Source organism: Narcine bancroftii, chromosome 1 (assembly GCF_036971445.1).
Source record: "Narcine bancroftii isolate sNarBan1 chromosome 1, sNarBan1.hap1, whole genome shotgun sequence".
NCBI classification, from domain to species: Eukaryota; Metazoa; Chordata; class Chondrichthyes; order Torpediniformes; family Narcinidae; genus Narcine; species Narcine bancroftii.
In genome coordinates, this window is record NC_091469.1 from 224,349,328 (window position 1) to 224,371,104 (window position 21,777).

The window sequence follows — 21,777 nt, forward strand, 5'->3', positions numbered from 1 at the left end:
GAAGGGTGTCATGATGTCCCAACACAAATCTGTGAATAGAATCTCTCACTTATGCTGCAAGTAGAAAGAAAGACTTGAATTTATGTTAAAACAATAGAACATTACACACTACAAAACACACGGATGGAGAAGTCAGCAGATCAGCAATGGCTGGAGTTTATGTGAGAAATGAGGAAAGTGCAGGACTGGCACATACCAAAAAGGAAGAAATTTGTGAATGAAAAAATGAGACAACTGTGGCTGATGTGGGAAGTTAAAGCCAAAGTAAAAGAGGGCACACAGGAAGCAAAAATTAGTGGAAAGATAGAGGACTGGATAACATTAAAAACTTAGAGAAGATAATGAATAAGGTGATTAGGAAGGAAAAGATGAATTATGAAAGGAGGTTAGCAATTATTATCAAATCATTTTTAAATATACATAAAAGAGTAAAAGAGTGACCAAAGTAGACATAGGACTGATAGAAAACGACAGTGGAGAAATTGTAATGGGAGACAAGGAGATGGCAGAGGAGCATAATGAATATTTTAGATCAGTCTTCACTGTGAAAGACATTAGTAACATATCGGACATTCGTGGCTCTCTCAGAAGAGAAGTGCGTGCAGCCAAGATAACGAGGATTCTTGAGAAGCTAAATGGTCTAAGGCAGTGGGTCTCAATTTTTTTAACCAGAAATAGTGGATGCCATAGATGTTCTGTGGCTAGTAAGGGATTATTTAAGGTGGTATGTGAGTGAGGAAAAAAAGGTTGAGAGCCATTAGTCTAAGGATAGATGTCTCTCAAACAAGATGAAATGCACTCTCAGATTTTGAAGGAGGTAGCTGTAGAGATTGTGGAGGCATTAGTATTGATCTAACAGTAATCAATGGAGTCTGGTGATTCTGGAGGACTAGAGAATCGCAAATGTCACTCCACTGTTTAAGAAGGGAGTGAGAGATCAGAAAGGAAATTATAGATCTATTACCCTGACGTCGATTGTCGGGAAGCTATTGGAGTCGATTGTCAAGGATATGGTTACAGAATACCTGGAAGTTCATAAAAATGAAGGTCCAAATCAGTGTGGTTTCCACAAAGAAAAATTATGCCTGACAAACCTATTGCAATTTTTTGAAGAGATCCCCAGTAGGATAGACAGGGGAGATGCAGTTGATGTTGTGTATTTGGACTTTCAAAAGGCCTTTGACAAGGTGCCACACATAAGGCTGCTAAATAAAAATGAGAGTCCATGGAATTACAAGCATGGCTAGAGCATTGGCTGGTCGACAGGAAACAGAGTAGGACAAAAGGGATCCTATTCGGGTTGCAACTCAGATACATAATTCCCTGAAAGTGGTGTCAAGTAGACAGGATTGTAAAGAGAGCTTTTGGCATCGGCCTTCATAAATCAAAGTTTTGAATACAGGAGTTGGGATGTTATGGTGAGATTGTACAAGACATTGATGAGATCAAATTTGGAGTATTGTGTGCAGTTCTGGTCGCCAAACTACAAGAAGGATATTGGTAAGATTGAAAGGGTGCAGATAAGATTTGCTAGGATGTTGCCAGGTCTTCAGGAGTTGACTTTCAGGGAAAGATTAAACAGGCTGAACTCTATTCCCTGGAGCAGAGAAGAATGAGGGGAAGATTTGATAGAGGCGTACAAAATTATGAGAGGCATGGACAGAGTAAATGTGAGTAAGCTCTTTCCACTTAGAATAGGAGAGATAAATACAGGAGGGCATGGCTTTGGGGTGAAAGGGGAAAGATTTAGGGGGCACTTTTCACTCAGAGTGGTGGGAGTGTGCAAATGTCGTAAATGCAGGCTCACTCTTAAATTTTAAAAATAATCTGGATAGATACATGGATAGGAGAGGTCTGCACGGTTATAGAAAGGGTGCAGGTCAGTGGGATGAGAGGTATAATATTTTTGCCACACGTTAGAAGGGCTGAATAGCTTGTTTTCTGTGCTCTAGTTTTCTATGGAATCTGGATACCAGTGGCATTCCGCAGGAGTCAGTGTTGGGGCCGCTTCTTCTTGCGTTGTAAATAAATGATTTGGATGATGGAATATATGGTTTTATGGCTAAATTTGCAGATGATACCAAAATAAGTGGTAGCGGAGGTGGTGCCGAGGAAAGGTTGTAGAGAGATTTGGATAGATTAGAAGAATGGGGCAAAGAGGTGGCAGCTGAGAGGTGGCAGCTGAGAGGTGGCAGCTGAGAGGTGGCAGCTGAGAGGTGGCAGCTGAGAGGTGGCAGCTGAGAGGTGGCAGCTGAGAGGTGGCAGCTGAGAGGTGGCAGCTGAGAGGTGGCAGCTGAGAGGTGGCAGCTGAGAGGTGGCAGCTGAGAGGTGGCAGCTGAGAGGTGGCAGCTGAGAGGTGGCAGCTGAGAGGTGGCAGCTGAGAGGTGGCAGCTGAGAGGTGGCAGCTGAGAGGTGGCAGCTGAGAGGTGGCAGCTGAGAGGTGGCAGCTGAGAGGTGGCAGCTGAGAGGTGGCAGCTGAGAGGTGGCAGCTGAGAGGTGGCAGCTGAGAGGTGGCAGCTGAGAGGTGGCAGCTGAGAGGTGGCAGCTGAGAGGTGGCAGCTGAGAGGTGGCAGCTGAGAGGTGGCAGCTGAGAGGTGGCAGCTGAGAGGTGGCAGCTGAGAGGTGGCAGATAATGGTGCAGGATACCCCGAAGGTTGACCTCCAGGTTGAGTTGGTGGTGAAGAAGGCAAATGCAATGTTGCCTTTCATTTTGAGAGGAATAGCCTATAAGAGCAGGGATGTAATGTTGATAATAAAGCACCGGAATACTATGTACAGTTTTGGATGTCATCTTTGAGAAAACAAAGTGTTGGCATTGGAGAAGGTTCTGAGAAGATTTAATAATACCAGGGTTAGCATATGAGGAATGATTGTATTTGGACTGTACTTGTTGGAGTACACACGGATTAGGGGGAATGTCATAGAGACATTTTAAAAGCTGAAAGGCCTGGACAAAGTGGATGTGGCAAGGATGTTTCCCTTGGTAAGGGATTCTAGGAGAAGAATGCATAACTTCACAATAAAAGGGCACCAATTTAAAACCGAAATACAGGTGGCGGTGGAAGCAAGGTCGTTGAGTGTATTTAAAGTAGAGATTGACAGGTATTCGATTAGACAGGGCATCAAGGGTTATGGGGAGAAAACCAGGGAATGGGGCAGAATGGATGGATGGATCAGATCATGATTAGAATAGAGGAGCAGATTCAATGGAATTACTTCTGCTCTTCTATCTTGTGATTTTCTGATTACAACCCTTTAGCCCTTTCAGTCTGTGCCTAGTACTACTAACCTGCACCCAATCCATATCCCTCTCATCCATGTACATGTCCAATTTTTTTTTGAATGTTAAAATTGAACCTGCGACTATCAATTTAGCAGGCAGCTTGTTCCACTCTCCAACAACTCTGTGTGAAGAAGTTCCCCATAATCTTACTCTTAAACTTTTCTCTTTTCACCCTTAACCCATGTCTTCTGGTTTGTATCTCACCTATCCTCAGTTAAATTATTTTTGGATTGTGGTCATTGTTTGGAAGCAAAAATGGGAGATGAATTGTTCAGGAAGGATTTTTTAAATTGTAAGAAAAAAAAGAATAAAATCAATTTTGAGATATAATGAAGTATCTAAAATCAATGATAGAACATGTGAGACTTTTCTGTTAGCGTAACACTATTACAGCACCTGTGAGCGGCACCCATGTTGGAATCCCGCACTGTCTATAAGGAGTTTGCACGCTCTCCCCATGTCTGCTTGTGTTTTCCCCGGGGGCTCTGGTTTCTTCCACTGTTCAAAAACATATCGGGTGTTGTAGGTCAATTGGGTGGCATGGGCTCATTGACCAAAATGGCCTGTTACCATACTGTTTGTCTAAAATAAAGATAAAATAAGTAAAAATTCATCTTCAATATGTGAACCAACATAGATGCATAACTAAATCAAGTACTTCAGCAGTGTCCAGCTGGTGTGCTCCTACCAATGCGATAGATATTTTACGTGATCGATGGACTTGAAAGTTTCTTGTTTTTACTTGCTGGGGATTCAGAAGTAAAGGAGGAGCAAGGTGCCTCTCAAGGGTTAGTACAATTTCCCCAGCTTGTGAAGCTAGGGAACTGTAGGACATGGTGGAGACTGGATGCATATGCATCCTCCATTAGATTTGTCACTGATAGACATGAGCTAAGGGGGCAGATGTAGTTTTGGATAGATCATATATCAGAGTGATTTAGACACAAATAAAGAGATCTTTTGAAAGATAATCAATCTACTTTGATGGCTGTTCATGACATTGACACCTTGAGGTCATTGGCAGCTGCATGACTGTAAGAGGTGAGTGGTGATATGAGAATGCACGGGAAGATGTGCTCGAGGCATGCACCAGATATACCTTGTAATGATTCTGAATTTTGTTGCAGGGTTGTGGCAATACACTCTTCTGGCAGTGTCGTTTGCCAGAAGAGCATCTGCTTAACAAGGTCTACATGTTCCTTCTGTTACTGATCTCACTGAATAGTGTGAGCTGCAGAAGAATTGTACAATCCTGCTTTTGTAACCATCCAGATATGTACAGAAATGCTACTGGATTTGAACAGTGTGTGGATGAACTATGCTTTGTAACCATGCTTCTACTCTATGCTATCCACCTATTGTACTTCAGCAAAGCATGGAAATTTCAGAAAGGAAGGCCAGCAGCTCTGGAACTGAAAGAGATACAAGAGCAGTTATTAGAGGCGAAAGTCAGAATTATCTTCCTTCCAACGTTGAGGCTCTCCTCCAAGAATGGGATGGTGGGGGGGAAGATTGCAGCTTCAGTACCTTGGTTTCCCCTCAGTGATGTTTTGCTGCTGTTGAGCTTAATCGTCTCTTTTAAAGATGTATTTTTATTTTTGAAGGATAAAGATGCATTTGACCTGCTTGCAGAAACCCTTCCATCAGAGGACCCTGACAATTCAGCTCCAAAATACACTGGTCCAGAAGTGGAGGTACGAATGACGATATTCTCCTTGTTCTTCATGTCTTTTAGATAAGAATTATGGTCTTTTTATTGGTGGAGCTTGCATCTTTTTTTGTGTGAAATTGTGTTGCAAATTTGTCTCACGTGAAACAACATTGAACATTAATATTGTCTGAGACTCTCTCAGGATTAAAGGTAACTCACTTCTACTCTCATTTTGATGTGGCAGATAATATGCAGTTAATGGAACCTTCGTTATTTATATCACAGTTATAACAGCACGTAAAATGCTGGAGGAACTCAGTGAGACAGGCAGAAAGGCAATAGAGAGTTGATGTTTCAGGCTAGAAACCCTTCATCAGCAATAGGAAGAACTAGGCAGGGGAGGAGCACATAGTGGCAGTTGAATACATGTGGGAGGGGGAAGAAAAGCAATGAGCTCAGAGGCGATAGGGCAGAGGAATGAGAAAGATGCATTGTGAGAGGGAGGAAGGGAGGGGAAGGGGAGGGGGAATGGAGGAGGGTAGATGTAGGTGACAGACAGCTAGGGAGGAAAGAGGAGGGGAATGAGAAGGAAGATTGGGACCAGAGAGACAAGGGAAAGCAGGGCAGGGGTGGAGAAGGAGTCTTTTTGAAAATGGTTGATATTGATGCCATCTGGTTGGAGACTACCAAGATGAAATATAAGGTTCCGTTCCTCCAATGTACATGCAGCCTCAACCTGGCAGTACATTGAGCCATGGGCAGACATGACTGGCAATGGGCTATGTTTGAAGTGGTTAGCCCTGGAAGATCTTTGCTGTTGAAGTAGACAGAGAGAAGGTGATCAACAAAACCATTCCCTCAATCTTTGTCCAGTCTCCTAATGTAGAGGAGGCTACATCTGGAGCACTCGATGCAGTAAATAACTCCAAAATATTTACAGGTGAAGTGTGACATTACATGGAAAGAATTTTTGGAACCTAAATAGTGATGAGGTGGGAGTGTTGCATTTTTTTATGGTCCATGAGGTTAAGTGCTGGGGAGGAGAGGGTAGGGGTGATAGGTGGGAAGGGACTTCTGGACAAATGAATCGTGGAGAGTGCAATCCACTTGAAAAGCAGGAAGTGGGGGGAAATGTGTCTGTGGTGGGATCCAGTTGTAGGTGACATGTTGGATGCAGAGGCTGGTGGGGTGGTGGGTAAAGATGAGGGTACCCTACCCATGTTTTGTTGAAGGAGGGAAATGGGGTAAAGGCAGATGTATGGGAAATGGAGGAGATGCAGTTGATAGTAGATAGCAAAGCCATGTTGAATGAAGAAGGAGGACATCTCAGATGCGCTGGAATGGAAAGCCTCTTCCTGGGAGCAGATGCAGCAGAGATGATGGAACTGAGAGAGGGAGACATGGAATCCTTACAGGAGACTGTGGGAAGAGGTGTGGGAGTCAATGGATGTAAACTATGTTGCTATATGATCAGATTCTATCTCCAAGCAGATGGGATCAATACCAACGTCTCCAATTTATGGTAACCCTTTTCTCCATGACCTGCTGCTTTCTCTTCCTGATCCTATTTCTCCTCCTCGTTTCCTCCTCTTGTCCCTCCTCCACTCACTCTGTCACCTTCACCTTCCTTCCTCCAACCCCATCACCCTTCCTTCCTTCCTCCTATAAGAGTGCATCTTTCTCAGCCCTTGCTCCTTCCCCCATCACTTCTTGAATCTTTTAATGTCCTTCCCCCTCCCACCTGCATTTACTTATCACCTGTTAGCCTATGCTCCTTCCCCATCCCCCAACCCACCATTTATTTAGGTGTCTGCCCGGTTCTTTCTCTTTCTCAGATTGACCCGGAAAGCTGACTGAATCTTGCTTTCCCTGAATGCAGCCTGACCCATGTCATTCTGGTTATTCAGCAAATAGAGAGTTCTTGCTTTTTTTCTTTGGCTTGGCTTCGCGGACGAAGATTTATGGAGGGGTAATGTCCACGTCAGCTGCAGGCTCATTTGTGCCTCACAAGTCCGATGCGGGACAGGCAGACACGGTTGCAGCGGTTGCAAGGGAAAATTGGTTGGTTGTGGTTGGGTGTTGGTTTCTCCTCCTTTGTCTTTTGTCAGTGAGGTGGGCTCTGCGGTCTTCTTCAAAGGAGGTTGCTGCCCGCCGAACTGTGAGACGCCAAGATGCACGATTTGAGGTGATATCAGCCCACTGGCGGTGGTCAATGTGGCAGGCACCAAGAGATTTCTTTAGGCAGTCCTTGTACCTCTTCTTTGGTACACCTCTGTCACGGTGGCCAGTGGAGAGCTCGCCATATAACACGATCTTGGGAAGGCGATGGTCCTCCATTCTGGAGACGTGACCCACCAAGCGCAGTTGGATCTTCAGCAGCGTGGATTTGATGCTGTCGGCCTCTGCCATCTTGAGTACTTCGATGTTGGAGATGAAGTCGCTCCAATGAATGTTGAGGATGGAGCGGAGACAATGCTGGTGGAAGCGTTCTAGGAGCCGTAGGTGATGCCGGTAGAGGACCTATGATTCGGAGCTGAACAGGAGTGTGGGTATGACAATGGCTCTGTATATGCTAATCTTTGTGAGGTTTTTCAGTTGGTTGTTTTTCCAGACTCTTTTGTGTAGTCTTCCAAAGGCGCTATTTGCCTTGGTGAGCCTGTTGTCTATCTCGTTGTCTATCCTTGCATCCGATGAAATGGTGCAGCCGAGATAGGTAAACTGGTTGACTGTTTTGAGTTTTGTGTGCCCGATGGAGATGTGGGGGGGGCTGGTAGTCATGGTGGGGAGCTGGCTGATGGAGGACCTCAGTTTTCTTCAGGCTGACTTCCAGGCCAAACATTTTTGCAGTTTCCGCAAAACAGGACGTCAAACGCTGAAGAGCTGGCTCTGAATGGGCAATAAAGCGGCATCGTCTGCAAAGAGTAGTTCACGGACAAGTTGCTCTTGTGTCTGGTGTGAGCTTGCAGGCGCCTCAGATTGAAGAGACTGCCATCTGTGCGGTACTGGATGTAAACAGTGTCTTCATTGTTGAGGTCTTTCATGGCTTGTTTCAGCATCATGCTGAAGAAGATTGAAAAGAGGGTTGGTGCGAGAACGCAGCCTTGCTTCACGCCATTGTTAATGGAGAAGGGTTCAGAGAGCTCATTGCTGTATCTGACCTGACCTTGTTGGTATACCATTATGAAACAGCTAAACATGTTTCTGAGTTGCAAATTTTTTGTCATATCATTTATGATGAAATCTTTGAAATGTCCAGAAGAATAATCAGGATGAAAGATTTTAAAATGAGGTGAGTTTCTCTGTCCTGTCCTTGTTGCCCAAGATGGCAGCACCTATGGTCGGCCGAGGCCACATTGGGTTATGGACTCGGGGGAAGTGGAAAACTGGTGCAGGGCACCAGGAAACAGGGAGACTAATCCTCAACTGAGAAGGAGAAGCAGAGGAGATGACCCGTGGGTCGGTGGCCATGGCAGCAGATCAGTGAGGGGTCCTGCAGATGAAGGATGGTGACGGGCTGCTGGTGATTCATGACGAGGCACCTACAGAAACAGGGACGCACCAGGTTGCTGACTGCTAGAGATCGGCTCGAAACCAGATGAAGGGACACCAGGTATTGGAACTGGGACCCAAGATGGTGCCAAGGGCGCTGAAGGGTTCCTAATCATTTCAGAGGTTTGGATGTGGAACTTGGAGTGCTGATGGTCTGGATTGGACTCTGTGTGGCTGCAGAGGCTGGGGCAAATCCCATTTTTTGATGAGAAGTCGCAAGAAGACGAGAACAGAGCCTGTGCAAACACAGAAAGTTACCCATTATAGATTGAATACTCCAATTAAATAGAAATTATTGGAACTAGGTTTGCTTGGTAGCATTGAATTTGCAGAGGTTGAAAGCCCAAAACCTTGGTTATGTTTCTTTGTCTTTGCTCTATAAAGTACACTCTTTGACCTGTTGAGTGTCTCCAGCATTTTGTTTTTGCAATGAAAGCAAACAATAGGCTTTGGTGCTTCAAAGGCCCCATGAGCATTAAACAAAATCCTAACTATGACTATTTGGTTTTACACAGGATGAAGATGAGTAGCTGCAAGGGGTTTAAGGCATACATTGGTTTCATGTGAATGATCATTTCAATGGCGAATAGTACCTGTGAATTGAAGCTTCATGGTTATTTGACATTATGTTTGACTAATTGCATTTCTCATGATTTCAGGAGTCAGATGTGACTAAGACCAAAGGCCATCGAGTGGGAGAGCGTGAAGACACGATACCACCTGATTACCGATTTAAAGAGCAGCCTGATCCAAAGGTTAGACAGACAAATATTTTATGATTAGTTAATATTTATTTAATTTTAACACCATATTAGCAAAACAGTAAAATAAATTCTATTGCAGCCTATTTAGAGACACACCACTGTTTATCTGACTACATAATAACATAATTTCAGTCCAACTCGTCAAATTAGACATACAGCATAGAAATGGTCCCTTCAACCAGCTTTTAAGTACCTATTAATATGAAGCCAATTGTTGACATTTGGCCTGTTCCTGTTTATGGCACGGTGCCTCAAGTTTTCAACCAAGTGCTTTTTAACGGAGAAAGTTGCATTTTCACCACTCCATCAGGCAGGTGTGATCCATCTTCTAATTAAAATGCTTCTTCTGCAAATTGCCTCTACACCAGAATGATGTATACAAATCATGAGGGGCTAGAGTAAGATAAGCAGTGAGAATTTTTTCCAATTAATACAAGGGTCTATGAGGCCATAGATTTAAGGTAAGAGGGAGGAGATCTAATAAAGAGGTCATGCAATCTACTGCCTGACGGTTTGTGGATGCAGATATTCTCACAATATTTAAGAAAAATTTAAACAACACCTGAATTGCCGAAGCATGGAAAGCTATGGGCTGCTCTAGAACACAAGATTGGAATAAATGGGAACCTTTTTTTTGTAATTATTTTATTTATCGCACTATGAACCACATCAACCAATATATTTACAGATGCATCTCTTTAAATATTCACAGTGACATTTTCTCTTTTTTTTTCCCCTCCCTTCTCCCTTCCCCCCCCCCCCTCCAAAAACAGTAAATTTTGGACATATAAAATACAATAAAACAATTTCTTTATACAAAAGGAATACAAACAAAAAAGACGTATCATCTACTTATTCACATTAAATCTGATCGTGTTTATCTTCTTAGCATTTTAGGTGGTGGTGGTCCTCGGCCTGTTCTTACTGTTTTGTTTCTATGGTTCCCAGGTTTTTTCAATCATTGTAACTTTGTCTTTTAAATTATATGTGATCTTTTTTTTCCCCAGTGGGATACACTTAAACTTGGTTATATATTCCATTAATGTTTATAATCATATAGTCCAACATGGCCATCTTGTATCTTTATTTTCACTTCTTTTCCGCCTCTTCACCACCTCCATCCATTTTTTTCCATTACTGTTTTTTAAGCTTTCCTTTTTAATCCCAATATATGACAATACCCCAACAATCCTCACAAGCAATAACCCTCTGACCCCAAATGAACCTCCCCTCCTTGGATTGCCTCCTGTCCCTTGACGGCAACCACAGTTCCCCTTTCCATTCGGTTTGCGAACTTATTCGCAAGCGTCAACCGATTTCGCAGTGACCATTATTCTACCCCCCAGTCCCCAAGCTCTCTTTTTTTTCCTTCTTCCTTCTCTTATCCATATTTAAATCTTTATATATACATTATCTTTACTTTATATTTTTAAATATTTTCGTATATTTTCTTGCTGGTAATCCTCTTGTCACTCCTCCTCCTCTCTTCTCCTGTCCTGCAAATGTTCAGCAAATTCTTGGGCTTTCTTTGGGTCCAAGAACAGTCTATTCTGTTCCCCAGGAATAAATACTTTGAGTACTCCTGGATGTCTTAATATAAAGTTATACCCTTTCTTCCATAAGATTGTTTTTGCCGTGTTGAATTCCTTCCACTTTAAAAGTCCGAAGCTTATGTCCGGATAAAAAAATATTTTTTGTCCCTTACATTCCAACGGCTTATTGTCTTCTCTAACCTTCTTTCTTGTCTGCTCCAGTATGTTTTCTCTTGTCATATATCTTAGAAATTTTACCAATATGAATCTCTTTTTGATGTGGTGGCAGTTTCGGTACTAGCGCTCTATGCGCCCTTTCGATTTCTATTTCTTCATGTGAATCTGTCATTCCCAGCACCTTTGGGATCCATCCTTTGATAAATTTCTTCACATCTGACCCTTCTTTGCCTTCTTTCAGGCCAATTATTGTCACAAAATAGTTGTTTCGCCTACTGTAGTTTTCCAATACGTCAATTTTTTGTGATAATAAATATTGTCTCTAATTTTTTTCCCTCTCTTCCAACTTCCCTCTTAAATATTTATCTCCATTTCTACAGCAGCTTCTTGTTCCTCCACATTTTCTACTCTTTTCCCTATTTCAGTCATGACCAACTCTAAGCTTTGCATTCTGTCTTCAGCTCTTTTCATTTTTCTTTTGATTGAACTAAATTCTAATGATAGCCATTCTTTTAATGACCTCATTTGTTCTTCAAAAAAGGCTTTATCTAAACTTTGTCCTTCTATTTTACCTTCTTTCCTTTGAAATTCTTGATCTTCTTCCTCTTCTTGTGTCTGTATCATCTTCTTCTCTTCTCTGTATCTTTGTATCTTCATCCTTCTCTGGTGAGCTGCTTCTGTATCCTTGCTGGGCCTCCAGCTGCTGTGTCTCCTGTTGTTGGGTCTCCTGCTGCAGGTCGACCCATTGTTGGGCCTCTCGCTGCAGGTCGACCCACTGCTGGGCACCCTGCTGTAGGTCAACCCGCTGCTGGGCTCCCTCCTGCAGGTTGACCCACTGTTGGGCCCCCTGCTGCAGGTCACCACGTGGCCACTCACCCACTTCCAGCCCTTCATTCTCTTTCTCACCACTCTTCTTTCTTGTTTACTTCCCCCAGCCGAACGCCCCGATACTGGGCGTCTCTCAGCTGGCTGCTCCTCAGCTGAGTCCCCCTCCCGTCAGCGTTAATTTTTTCTTTTACTTGCACACTGCACATGTGCAACTCTTCACGCCTGCACAGTTGCGCACCTCTTCTTGGCTCTGAGAGCCATTTTTGGAGTCCACCGGTCGGGAGGACACCACTCCTCTGGTGACTCACCAACACCGGAGATCCTCTCCACGGTGGCTCTCTGCTCCGATGTGCAGGTACGGTCTTCTTCTTTCTTCTCCAGTGAGTTTCCTTCTTCCCTTTTCTCTATTATTCTTACTTTTTCTCTTCTGGGTGCCATCTTCTGTCTCTTCTCTGTAACTTTATCTTTCTCTTCCTGTATTTTATGTTTATTGAGCTCTGTTTTTTCACACTTTTTTTTATTTTCTCTGGAGAGGACTGTTTCCACCCGACCAGCCACTACTCCATCACATGTCTCTGAATAAATGGGAACTTGATGGCCAACATGATTGTGATGGACTGAAATGCCCCATTCTACGCCTGTCTCAAAAAATATTCAAAAATTTATTGTAATTTAATTCTTAAATAATTCCAATAAGTGAGCAAATTCCTAAGGGTATTTTTTTCACAACAGGATAAAGGTAAACCACTACCTTCCTCTACTGGTCCAGGAGATAAACCAAAGACAACAGAGAAGGTAAAGCTGTTTTTTTTTCACTAAAGGTTCTATTGTTTGCCATTCATAAAATTCTTTAAGAATACCTTTGAATGATCAAGTTTTATTTATTTGTTTTGTTTTATTTTAAAAAATTTTTCACACAATGAACCATACTGACCAAAATACACACAAACATTTCCCTCTTGAATATACGCAGTGTCATTTTCTCCCTTCCCCCCCCTCCCTTCCCTCCCTCCTTCACCCCCCCTACCTCCCCACTCACTCAACGTTCAACATATATGATACATTAAACAGTGTCATCACACAATGAAAATAAACAAGAAGTTTGTGTCTTCTACTTTCACACACTGGGTCAGTTCATTTCGTCTTCTTCTCCTGTCATTTTAGGTGGTGGAGGTCCGCGGTAGGACTTCTCTGTTGTGTTCCATGTATGGTTCCCAAATTTGTTCGTGTTTAAGAAGCAGTGGAGATGGGTTGTGCAAAGGCACCATTTCAGTTTGTGCAACAATAAGGATAAACTGAGGTGTTCCAAGATTGTAAATTTCCACACTCCTGAAGCCTAAAGCTTGGATCAAACAAAAAATAGTTGTGTGTGCAACTTCCATCCTAGTGATAGAGACGAGGAGAAGAGAACCAAGTAATAAGAGTATAAAGATAACTTCAGTTGAGAAAGTTAAACGGTTCAACATAATGCCTAATTTCCAGCATCTTTCTTGGGCCAAGGCGCTTTCTTTGCATTTATTAAACTGATAGAATGAGGAACATGACTGTTTTTTTTTCACAAATTGTAGTTTCCAGATTTTGTAAATATATTGAATAAATTAAGTTTCATTTGGAGAAAATTTTAATATTGTTATTATATGAATGTGTTAAGGAATCATCGTTCCTACTATATATTTGGTATTTTTATATTACTGCTCTTATTTATCATTTTGAATGTCAGCTATACTCTTTCATGAAAGTATAAGTAAATGAGGATTGTTAAATGTAATTTTAAACTGTATTTATCATATTGTCATCACAGATTATGAGTGAAGGTGACATTCTGGAGTCTCTGTCAGCAGATTTTGCCCAAGACTCTGGTCCTGCAATATCAAAATCCTCTGTTACATCGTCTTACTCTGCAGCACCTCCCTCTACACTGGAGAAGGTACGAATCCAAGCTTAATGTCTCAGAGAATTGTGGACGCCCAAGGTAGGTGCAAATTTAAGGTATATGGCCTCAGGTGGAAAATGGACCAGGCATTGCACATTTCCCAGGTATTGGGAATTACTTCACTGTCACAAGATTATCATGCATTCAAAGTAGAGAGTTTATCACATTTAAGGTTTTGGTAAAATGGTTTAAATAGTTAAATAAACTTCATACAGCCCCTAATAGCCTGAATACACCTGGCTACATCTCAGAAGCTGTGCAGGCACAGGTCTGGTCAGTTCTTGGAGGGGAGACCACCTAGAGTACCTGTAGTTTTCTGTGAGAGGCACTGGACAAAGTGGCGTCTCTCTGACTGCCTTATGGTGGACAAAAGTTAAATTTCACGTACCTTACATTCTAAATGTAGTATCACGTGACAATAATGGAGCCTTTACCTTAACACATGTGAATCCTAATAACTTGGAAATATTCTTTTTTCTAAAGGTACCCCTGCAAGCTTCAACGGCTGCCTCCGTGTCAACAAGTCAAACTGGTGCTAAGGTATCTGAAAAGGAAGAGTAAATGTAAAGTATTCAATGGCCACCAATAATGTCATTGGACATGCAACCTCACAGGAATATTCACCACACATCCCTTTCAAATATCATTTTATTACTTATTAATCATACCACTTTTTCTAAAAGTTCCATCTCGTTTTTCTCATAAATCATCTCAAATTTCAGTCAAGTTAAGGACAAAAGATTAACAGCAACCAATCCTTTTACATGAAACCCAAATTTACAGGAGTTCTTCAAGTTATTTTCTCTAATCGTTGCCATGGCTGTCCAAACTTTGTTTGCCCTGTTCTGCCCCATGTGTGTGAAATAAGCTAATTTGCAAGTGCAAGATTTAACTTCACTATTCACTTCTCTGGGGACTGAAATTGCCACGATCCTTTTGGAAACAAATGCTGAGAAGGACCTTCCAGAAAAAGAACATTGGGAAATTGCATTTTGCACCCATCGTTAGTTGGGATGTTCACTATTTCTTTTCCACACTTTCAGAACATATTTCAAATTATTAATGTAAATAAATAAACTTTTCAGGACAATCTACAAGGATCTGAAGTTACACTGTTGTTAATTCTGTTTTTGGCAGGGCTTAATATTTGATATTTTCCACCGAATGAATATGTTTTGCTTTGTTAGGATAGAGATGCATTTGACCTTCTTGCAGAAACCCTTCCATCAGAAGCACCAGACATTTCAGCACCCAAGTATACTGGTCCTCCAGTAAAGGTACAAATTTAATTAATTTCCTATCATTGATCTGTTTCTTGGCAATTCTACTCATGTAAAATTTCACTGGTGGTAACCTGCTTGCTACGAGCACATCAAGAGCACTTTGTCAATGGAGATACATGAGAGACTGCAGATGTTGGAATCAGTCGCCAAAAAACAAAAACAATCTGCTGAAAGAACTCGGCAGGTTGACAGCATCAGTGGGAGAAAAGAAATTGTCGATGTGACAGGTGGAACCCGTCGTCAGGACTGAGAATGGAGATAGATAGCTAGTAAGAGGACAGAGGGTCAGAGGTTGGACAGGAATGAGCTGGGAAGTGGGGGGGGGGGGGGCAAAGGAATACCATCAAATAGGGAGGCAAGACAATGGGGGTTGGTAGACATCAGGCAAAGGGAGAAGTAAGAGGGAAAAAAAAGCAAATCAGGTGGAGGAAGATGAGTCATACAGGGTGAAATGGGTGGGGTGGAAGAGAAATAAATGAAAACAAACACTACCAGTGAGGAACCTGATAAATGAGACCTTATTATGGTAGCAGTTTTGGGCTCCTCATTTAAGAAAGGATCTGCTGACATTAGAGAGGGTTCAGAGTAGGTTCACAAGGATGATTCTGGGAATAAAAGGAATAATCGTTTAAGTAAGTTTGACAGCTTTTGGCCTGTCCTTGTTGGAATTTAGAAAAATGGGATGTTATCTTGAAACATTTTGAATGTTGAACAGCATGGACAAAGTAGATGTAGAAAGGTTGTTTCCCATGGTAGGAGAGTCTAGGACAAGAGGACATGATTTCAGGATTGAAGGGCTTTCACAGAACAGATATGTGGAGAAATTTCTTCAGCCGAAGTCTGGAGAATATGTGGAATTTGTTGTCACAGGCAGTTGTGGAGGTCGGGTCTTTGGGTGTATTTAAGACAGAGATTGATAGATTCTTGATTAACCAGGGCATCAAAGGTTATGGGGAGAAAGTCGGGAGAGGGGCTGTGGGAGAATGGATTAGCTCATAATTGAATGATGGGTAAAATGTGATGGGGTCAATAGCCTATGTTTGCTCCTATGTCCTATGGTTTTATGGTGATATAATAGAGGCTATTAGGGATGAGGTGAAGGACACGTTTGACCAGATGGGACTGAGGATATTGGGGGGGGAAATCCTGTTGGTGAAATGTGGATCAAAGAGGATGGAACCAGAGGTGGGGGGGTGCGGAGAAGAGCAGAATAAAGAGGGGGAATCATTACCTAGAATTGGGAAATTTAATGTGATTTGTTATTGATGAGTGGCACTTTTTAATCATGAAAGGTTTCACCTAAATATTATCAAAATCTGATGTGAACCCACATCTTGCATGGTTTGGAGAATGACCAGCAGATGAATTAAGGGGTCAAAGGGCAGAAGAAATGCGGATGTAAATAACAATTTAAATTTGACAGGATTTGGTGACACAGGTTAGAGTTACTCTGATACAAACACCCATCGTAGAACATTGTTGAGATTGGCAGGATGCCTTGCTCTTTCAAGAAAAAAAGATGTGTGGTGAAGAAGGAAGGTTTAGCAAGGGAATTCCTGGCCCTTACAAACTCTGCTGGAGGAACTCAATACATTAAAGCAGCATCAGTGGGAGGGAAAATAATGGAAAACATTTAAAGCAGAAACTCTTTATTAAAACTGAGGAATGTCGTACAGATGGCAGTGTGAAGAGGACAGGGTGGGACCTCATGAGATTGGTGAACCAGGAAGAGATAAAACAGGATGGACCAAAGAGGGTGGAACTCACCCTCTATGAATCATCCTCCTCCACCTGATTCCTTTGTTTTACTTGTCTCCCTCACCCTTTGTTTGGCGTCAGCCAGTATACCGTCTTTGTCTATTTTGTTTCATCTCTACCTGATTCACCAATCCTAATGAGGCCCCCTCTACCACCTTGACTGTGATACACTGGCTTAAGTCATACATTTCCCCAGTCACGATAAAGAATTTCATCTTATAATGACGAACCATTCTTTTTTTCTCCCACTGATGCTGTATTCCCTCAGCAGCATTTGTTTAGCTTCAGATTCCAAAATCTGTAGTTTCCTGTGTGTCTCCAATTCCTAGCCCTTGTTGGCCAACTGCTAATGTTATCTTCAGATGGCTTTTACAGTCTTTAACATTTATTTAATGTTGACTTGGTTAATTTTCATCATGCAATGATTTAAATACTGAACAATATCTGTACAGTGAATCTTTACCTTGATGTAAATTTTGTATGGATGTGAATTTTGCTTTGGTCTCTTATTTCTTTCCTCAATTTTTTTTTAGGAATCAGATGCAACTAAGAAGCAAATTGAAAGAGTGGGAGAACGAGAAGACACTATACCACGTGATTACAGATTTAAAGAGCAGCCTGATTCCAAGGTTTGGCCCAACAATCACTTTCAGTCCAGTGAATAATCTTTTTCATTGTTGGAATTTTCAAAATCTATCCATGGGTGGAACATCTGAGAAAGTTTGTTATTTTGTTCAGTGTAAAAATAAAATGGCTTTTGTTGCAATGGCAGAAATAATGCTAATGTCCTAAATCAAAGAATCTGATAAACACTTAAATAATTGTGTTACTCATATCCAGTCACTAGAATTGCATGTTTGTCTTTTTGCTCATACCTTGACAAAGGGCTCAGGCCCAAAATGTTGGTTACCCTTCACTTCCTACAGATGCTGTGTGACCTGCTGAGTTTCTCCAGCACCTCCCATAAATTTGTCTACAAGTTAACAATTAAATGCCTTTGAGCTGAGTACAGTTGCTCTCATGAGGCTGGCGTAGTTATTATGTATCTTTGTGCTACTGATATGATTTGTCATACTTCTGTGTCTGTTTTGCCATCCGATTTCAACTTCAAATAATTATTGATGTTTATAAGAAGAATCTAATGGAGTTTGTTTCTTGGAATAGGATAAAGGGCAACTGGCTGCCTCCACTGGCCCAGGAGCCAAACCAAAGGTAATAGACAAAGTTTTTACTTCTTCGGAAAAGTTTTCAAAAAGTTAACTTTGTTAAGTGATGTTTGCATAAATGAATACCATTCAGATCCCTGTCTTTTCAAATTGATAGATAGATATTCTTTTATATAGATAGAGAGAGATATTATAACTAATCCTGCTTCAACCAGTGCCAGGGTAAGGGGCAGTAGTTGGACTCTTGGCATTTTCTAAGGTTGCAGGTCACGTATTATAAAATGAGGAAGCCAAAATTTTGTGCCTGAGGCTTCCATCATTGTGTTAAGAAAGGGGATGAGGGAAGAAAAAGATCAATTTAGAAATCTAGGAATGTTGGAGTTGAGAAAAGAAAACATACTTCATTTCTGTCCCTTTGCCGGAAGGTTCTCATGTGTGTTTCTTTTTTAACTCCTTGAATGTAAGATGTTATGAAAATAGTAGATATATACTTTTCATAATGTCGATTGAATTTGCTCTGTTTAAACATGTTATCTCACTCACACAGGTGAGCTAAGGTACTGATGATTATTGGGATATTAGTTCAAACTTTTCTTAAATGTAATTCCCACTGATGGTAACCTTTTTAAAATGCAAGTATCAAATACAGGTCTGAGAGAATTTGCCTGGAGGATTAATAGTAAGAGAAAAGTCTTTGGTGTTCCAGGAGCAGGATGCTCATTCCGCACCCTTTCCATGGAGTAGCATTCATGTGAAAACCTAGAGAGAGGGAAAGAGATGTCCATTGATTGGTAATTATTGCAAGGAAACATCCTTGTAAATTTAATTTGTACTCTCTCTATAGGATCCACATCTTCCCTGTAATGAGGTGACCAGAAATGAACACAATATTCCAAGTGGGTTTTAACTAAGGTCTTGTACAGCTGTAACATTACCTCATGGCTCTTGAACGCGATGCCATGATTAATGCAGGCCAACACCCCATACCCCTTAACAACCTGTGCAGCATCTTTGAGTGGAACGTCCTAAGGACACGGACCCCCAAGATCACTCAGTTTGTCCACGCTGATCCATTGCCATTGTATGTTCTTGAAATATTTTCAGTCTGGGCTAACTGCTTTTATTTATTGTTATCGTAGACCATGGCAGAAGATGACGTCCTGGAGTGTCTGTCAGCCGACTTTGTCCAGAGTTCTTCAGCAACAATTTCAAAATGCCCACCTATAGTTTCTGATTCAGCAGTACCTCCCTCTCTGCAGCAGCAGGTATGAGTCTTGTCTGCTATGTTTGGTCCTCAGTCCGGAGACATTTTCTTTTAACTCATTCATTTTCATTTACTTCTTTCACTCAATGCCCAGGTTGGTACCACAGACACTGTCAAGGTGAAGAGAGCACAGGCTGCATATTACTCTTTTCATTTTGTGAAATGCAACCAAAGGCTGCACATATCAGTTATCTTTCAGACCTAACCCAGCGAGACATTTTAGAGAGGGAATTGTATCACTAGAGGACAACTAATCACATGCTGCTCATCAGTTTGAAGTCAGGCATTTATAATCCTTGCACTGGACAAACTCAAGCATTCACCAGATCCTTTGAATATCACAATGAGCCAGATGATACTGTATAACATAAAGATGCTACTTCAGTATATTTAGAAACTTCATCATATCTGTCCTAGTTCACGTCAGTGATGTTAATCCTGTTGCTCTGCAGGCCAGAGCACTTCATAAGATTGTGCTTATCTCATTAAGATCTTATAAGTGTGGGCACAGATACTTTCAACAGCCTGGAGTTGTTAATGCAAACACATGAATTCTAATAATTGTAATTTGCTTTACTTTCTTACAAAGGCACCCCTGCAAGCTTCAAAAGCTGAATCAGTTTCTGCAAGTAAACCTGGTGAGAAAGTAAATGGAAAGGATGTGAAATATAAATCAGCTGGCAATAACATTATTTAAGGAAAAACACATTGCTGGAGTAACTCAGCAGGTCACACAGTGTGGTTTTTATAGCAAAGATGTATAAATTATGCTGTGTGACCTGCTGAGTTACTCCAGCAATGTGTTTTTGCTACAATCACTGCTTCTACAGATATTCGTGTTTCACTGCGTTATATAAACAAATTGATTGAAGCTGCCTTTGGAGATCACTTATCAGGTCCTTTTTTTAAAAAAAAATGTTGGAAAAATTTGCTCAACTCCAGTGTCCTTTTCTGAATTCCTGTCCTGAAGATCAGCAAAAACATCAAAGACTTGAGCTTGCGGAGTGAGTTCAAACCCATTCTTCCCTATGCAAGTCACACTCAACAACCTGTGTGGTCTTTTACTCTATACACCTGATCCTTGTCCCCACTATTCCTTTCTGACTGACATGTGTGGATCTAAACTAATTCACAAGAGCAGGTTTTTAATTCACCAATTTCTGGCTCTGGAGGCTGCAATAACCGCCATTGTTTTTCATGGACCCAATGCTGAGAAAGTTGAGAAATAAAGTTTTACTTGGGCTTTTCACAGTCACTATTTCCACTTTGACAAAGTATGTTTAAAATACAATTTTTTTTTAAAATACCATTTTCAAGAAAACTTGTCCAAATCCAAAGTGATGCTGTGGTTGTTTCTGGTTTACTGGCTTCTAGTGAAGGTTACCATGGACTGAAAATAAGTTTTGATTTGAAAGGACAAAGGTGCATTAGATCTACTTGGACAAACCCTTCCATCAGAAGCACCAGACAATTCTGCTCCCAAGTGCACTAGACCTCCAGTGAAGATGCACTTAATTCATTTCCTGATAACTGATATCCTTGATTATCTCTGCATTGGATAAACTTTCTGCATTGTATATTGGTCTGTTTCTTGGTGAAGTGAATATACATCTATTCGTGTGAAATCGCATTTTGGTAACATCATTCTGACCTTGGCCTATCAGCAATGGCATTTTTATGATCATGGATTTTTTTTAAATCGTGAGAGCTTTTATTAAAGAGCCCTTAAAGTTTGATGTTAGAACACAGAACACAACAGCACAATACATGCCCATATATTCTTTTTAAAAAAAAGTACTAAACCAGTGGTTCTCAACCTTTTTCATCCCACTCACGTACCACTTTAAGTAACCCCTCTGCCATCGATGCTCTTTGATTAGTAAGGGATTGCTTAAGGTGGTATGTGGATGGAAAGAAAAAGTTTGGAAACCACTGTTTTAATCGTACCTAATTGACTCGTTATGTGCACGATTTCATAACTCCAAAGGAAATGGGCCAATGACAATTTTTCTCAAGCAGAATTTTTCAGTAACAACTGGGTCTAGAACAGTGATTCTCAACCTTTCCTTCCCACTCACTTTCCACATTAAGCAATCCCTTATTCATCAGAGCACTTATGGCATAGGGATTACCTAAAGTGGTATGTGAGTGGAAAGAAAAAGGTTGAGAACTATTGTACTAAACCCTCCCTATCTTGTGATCCTCTATTTTCCTTCCATCCATGTTGCCCCTAATGTTTCAGCCTCCACCACCATCCCATGCAAGGCATTCCAGGCACCCACAACTCTTTATGTTTATAAACAAAGCTTACCGCTTATGTCTCCTCCCTTCGCTCTGTACATATGTCCTCTGGTGTTTGCTATTCTACTCTTGGCAATAAAAACTTGTAAGAAAATAGCCCCCTGAGTCAGAAAGAGTAGGGGTGGAAGATGACTCATCAGCAGGTAGCCCGGTAAGTGACACAGGAATATCAGAGTTGAGGAAAGACAAAAACTGCCGCCCCCCCCCCCCCCCACCGCCCAGAGCAATTCAGTGCATTTGTTAGAAGGAGCAAGATATTGAAAAAGAATAAATAGATAACATTTCTTT

The 21,777-nt window shown here is 41.5% G+C and overlaps 1 protein-coding gene across 11 annotated transcripts in view; it reads left to right on the plus strand.

Moving 5' to 3' along the window:
- cast (calpastatin) overlaps positions 1 to 21,777 on the plus strand; it is a 194,597-nt gene that overhangs the window by 104,103 nt on the left and 68,717 nt on the right. For all 11 annotated transcript variants that reach the window (XM_069891956.1, XM_069891995.1, XM_069891947.1 and 8 more), the window contains 9 exons: positions 4,888 to 4,977; positions 9,143 to 9,238; positions 12,517 to 12,579; positions 13,586 to 13,711; positions 14,201 to 14,257; positions 14,905 to 14,994; positions 17,292 to 17,387; positions 17,923 to 17,970; positions 19,064 to 19,189. In XM_069891956.1, the coding sequence (XP_069748057.1) occupies positions 4,888 to 4,977; positions 9,143 to 9,238; positions 12,517 to 12,579; positions 13,586 to 13,711; positions 14,201 to 14,257; positions 14,905 to 14,994; positions 17,292 to 17,387; positions 17,923 to 17,970; positions 19,064 to 19,189 (792 nt within the window). The remainder of the gene's footprint in view (positions 1 to 4,887; positions 4,978 to 9,142; positions 9,239 to 12,516; positions 12,580 to 13,585; positions 13,712 to 14,200; positions 14,258 to 14,904; positions 14,995 to 17,291; positions 17,388 to 17,922; positions 17,971 to 19,063; positions 19,190 to 21,777) is intronic.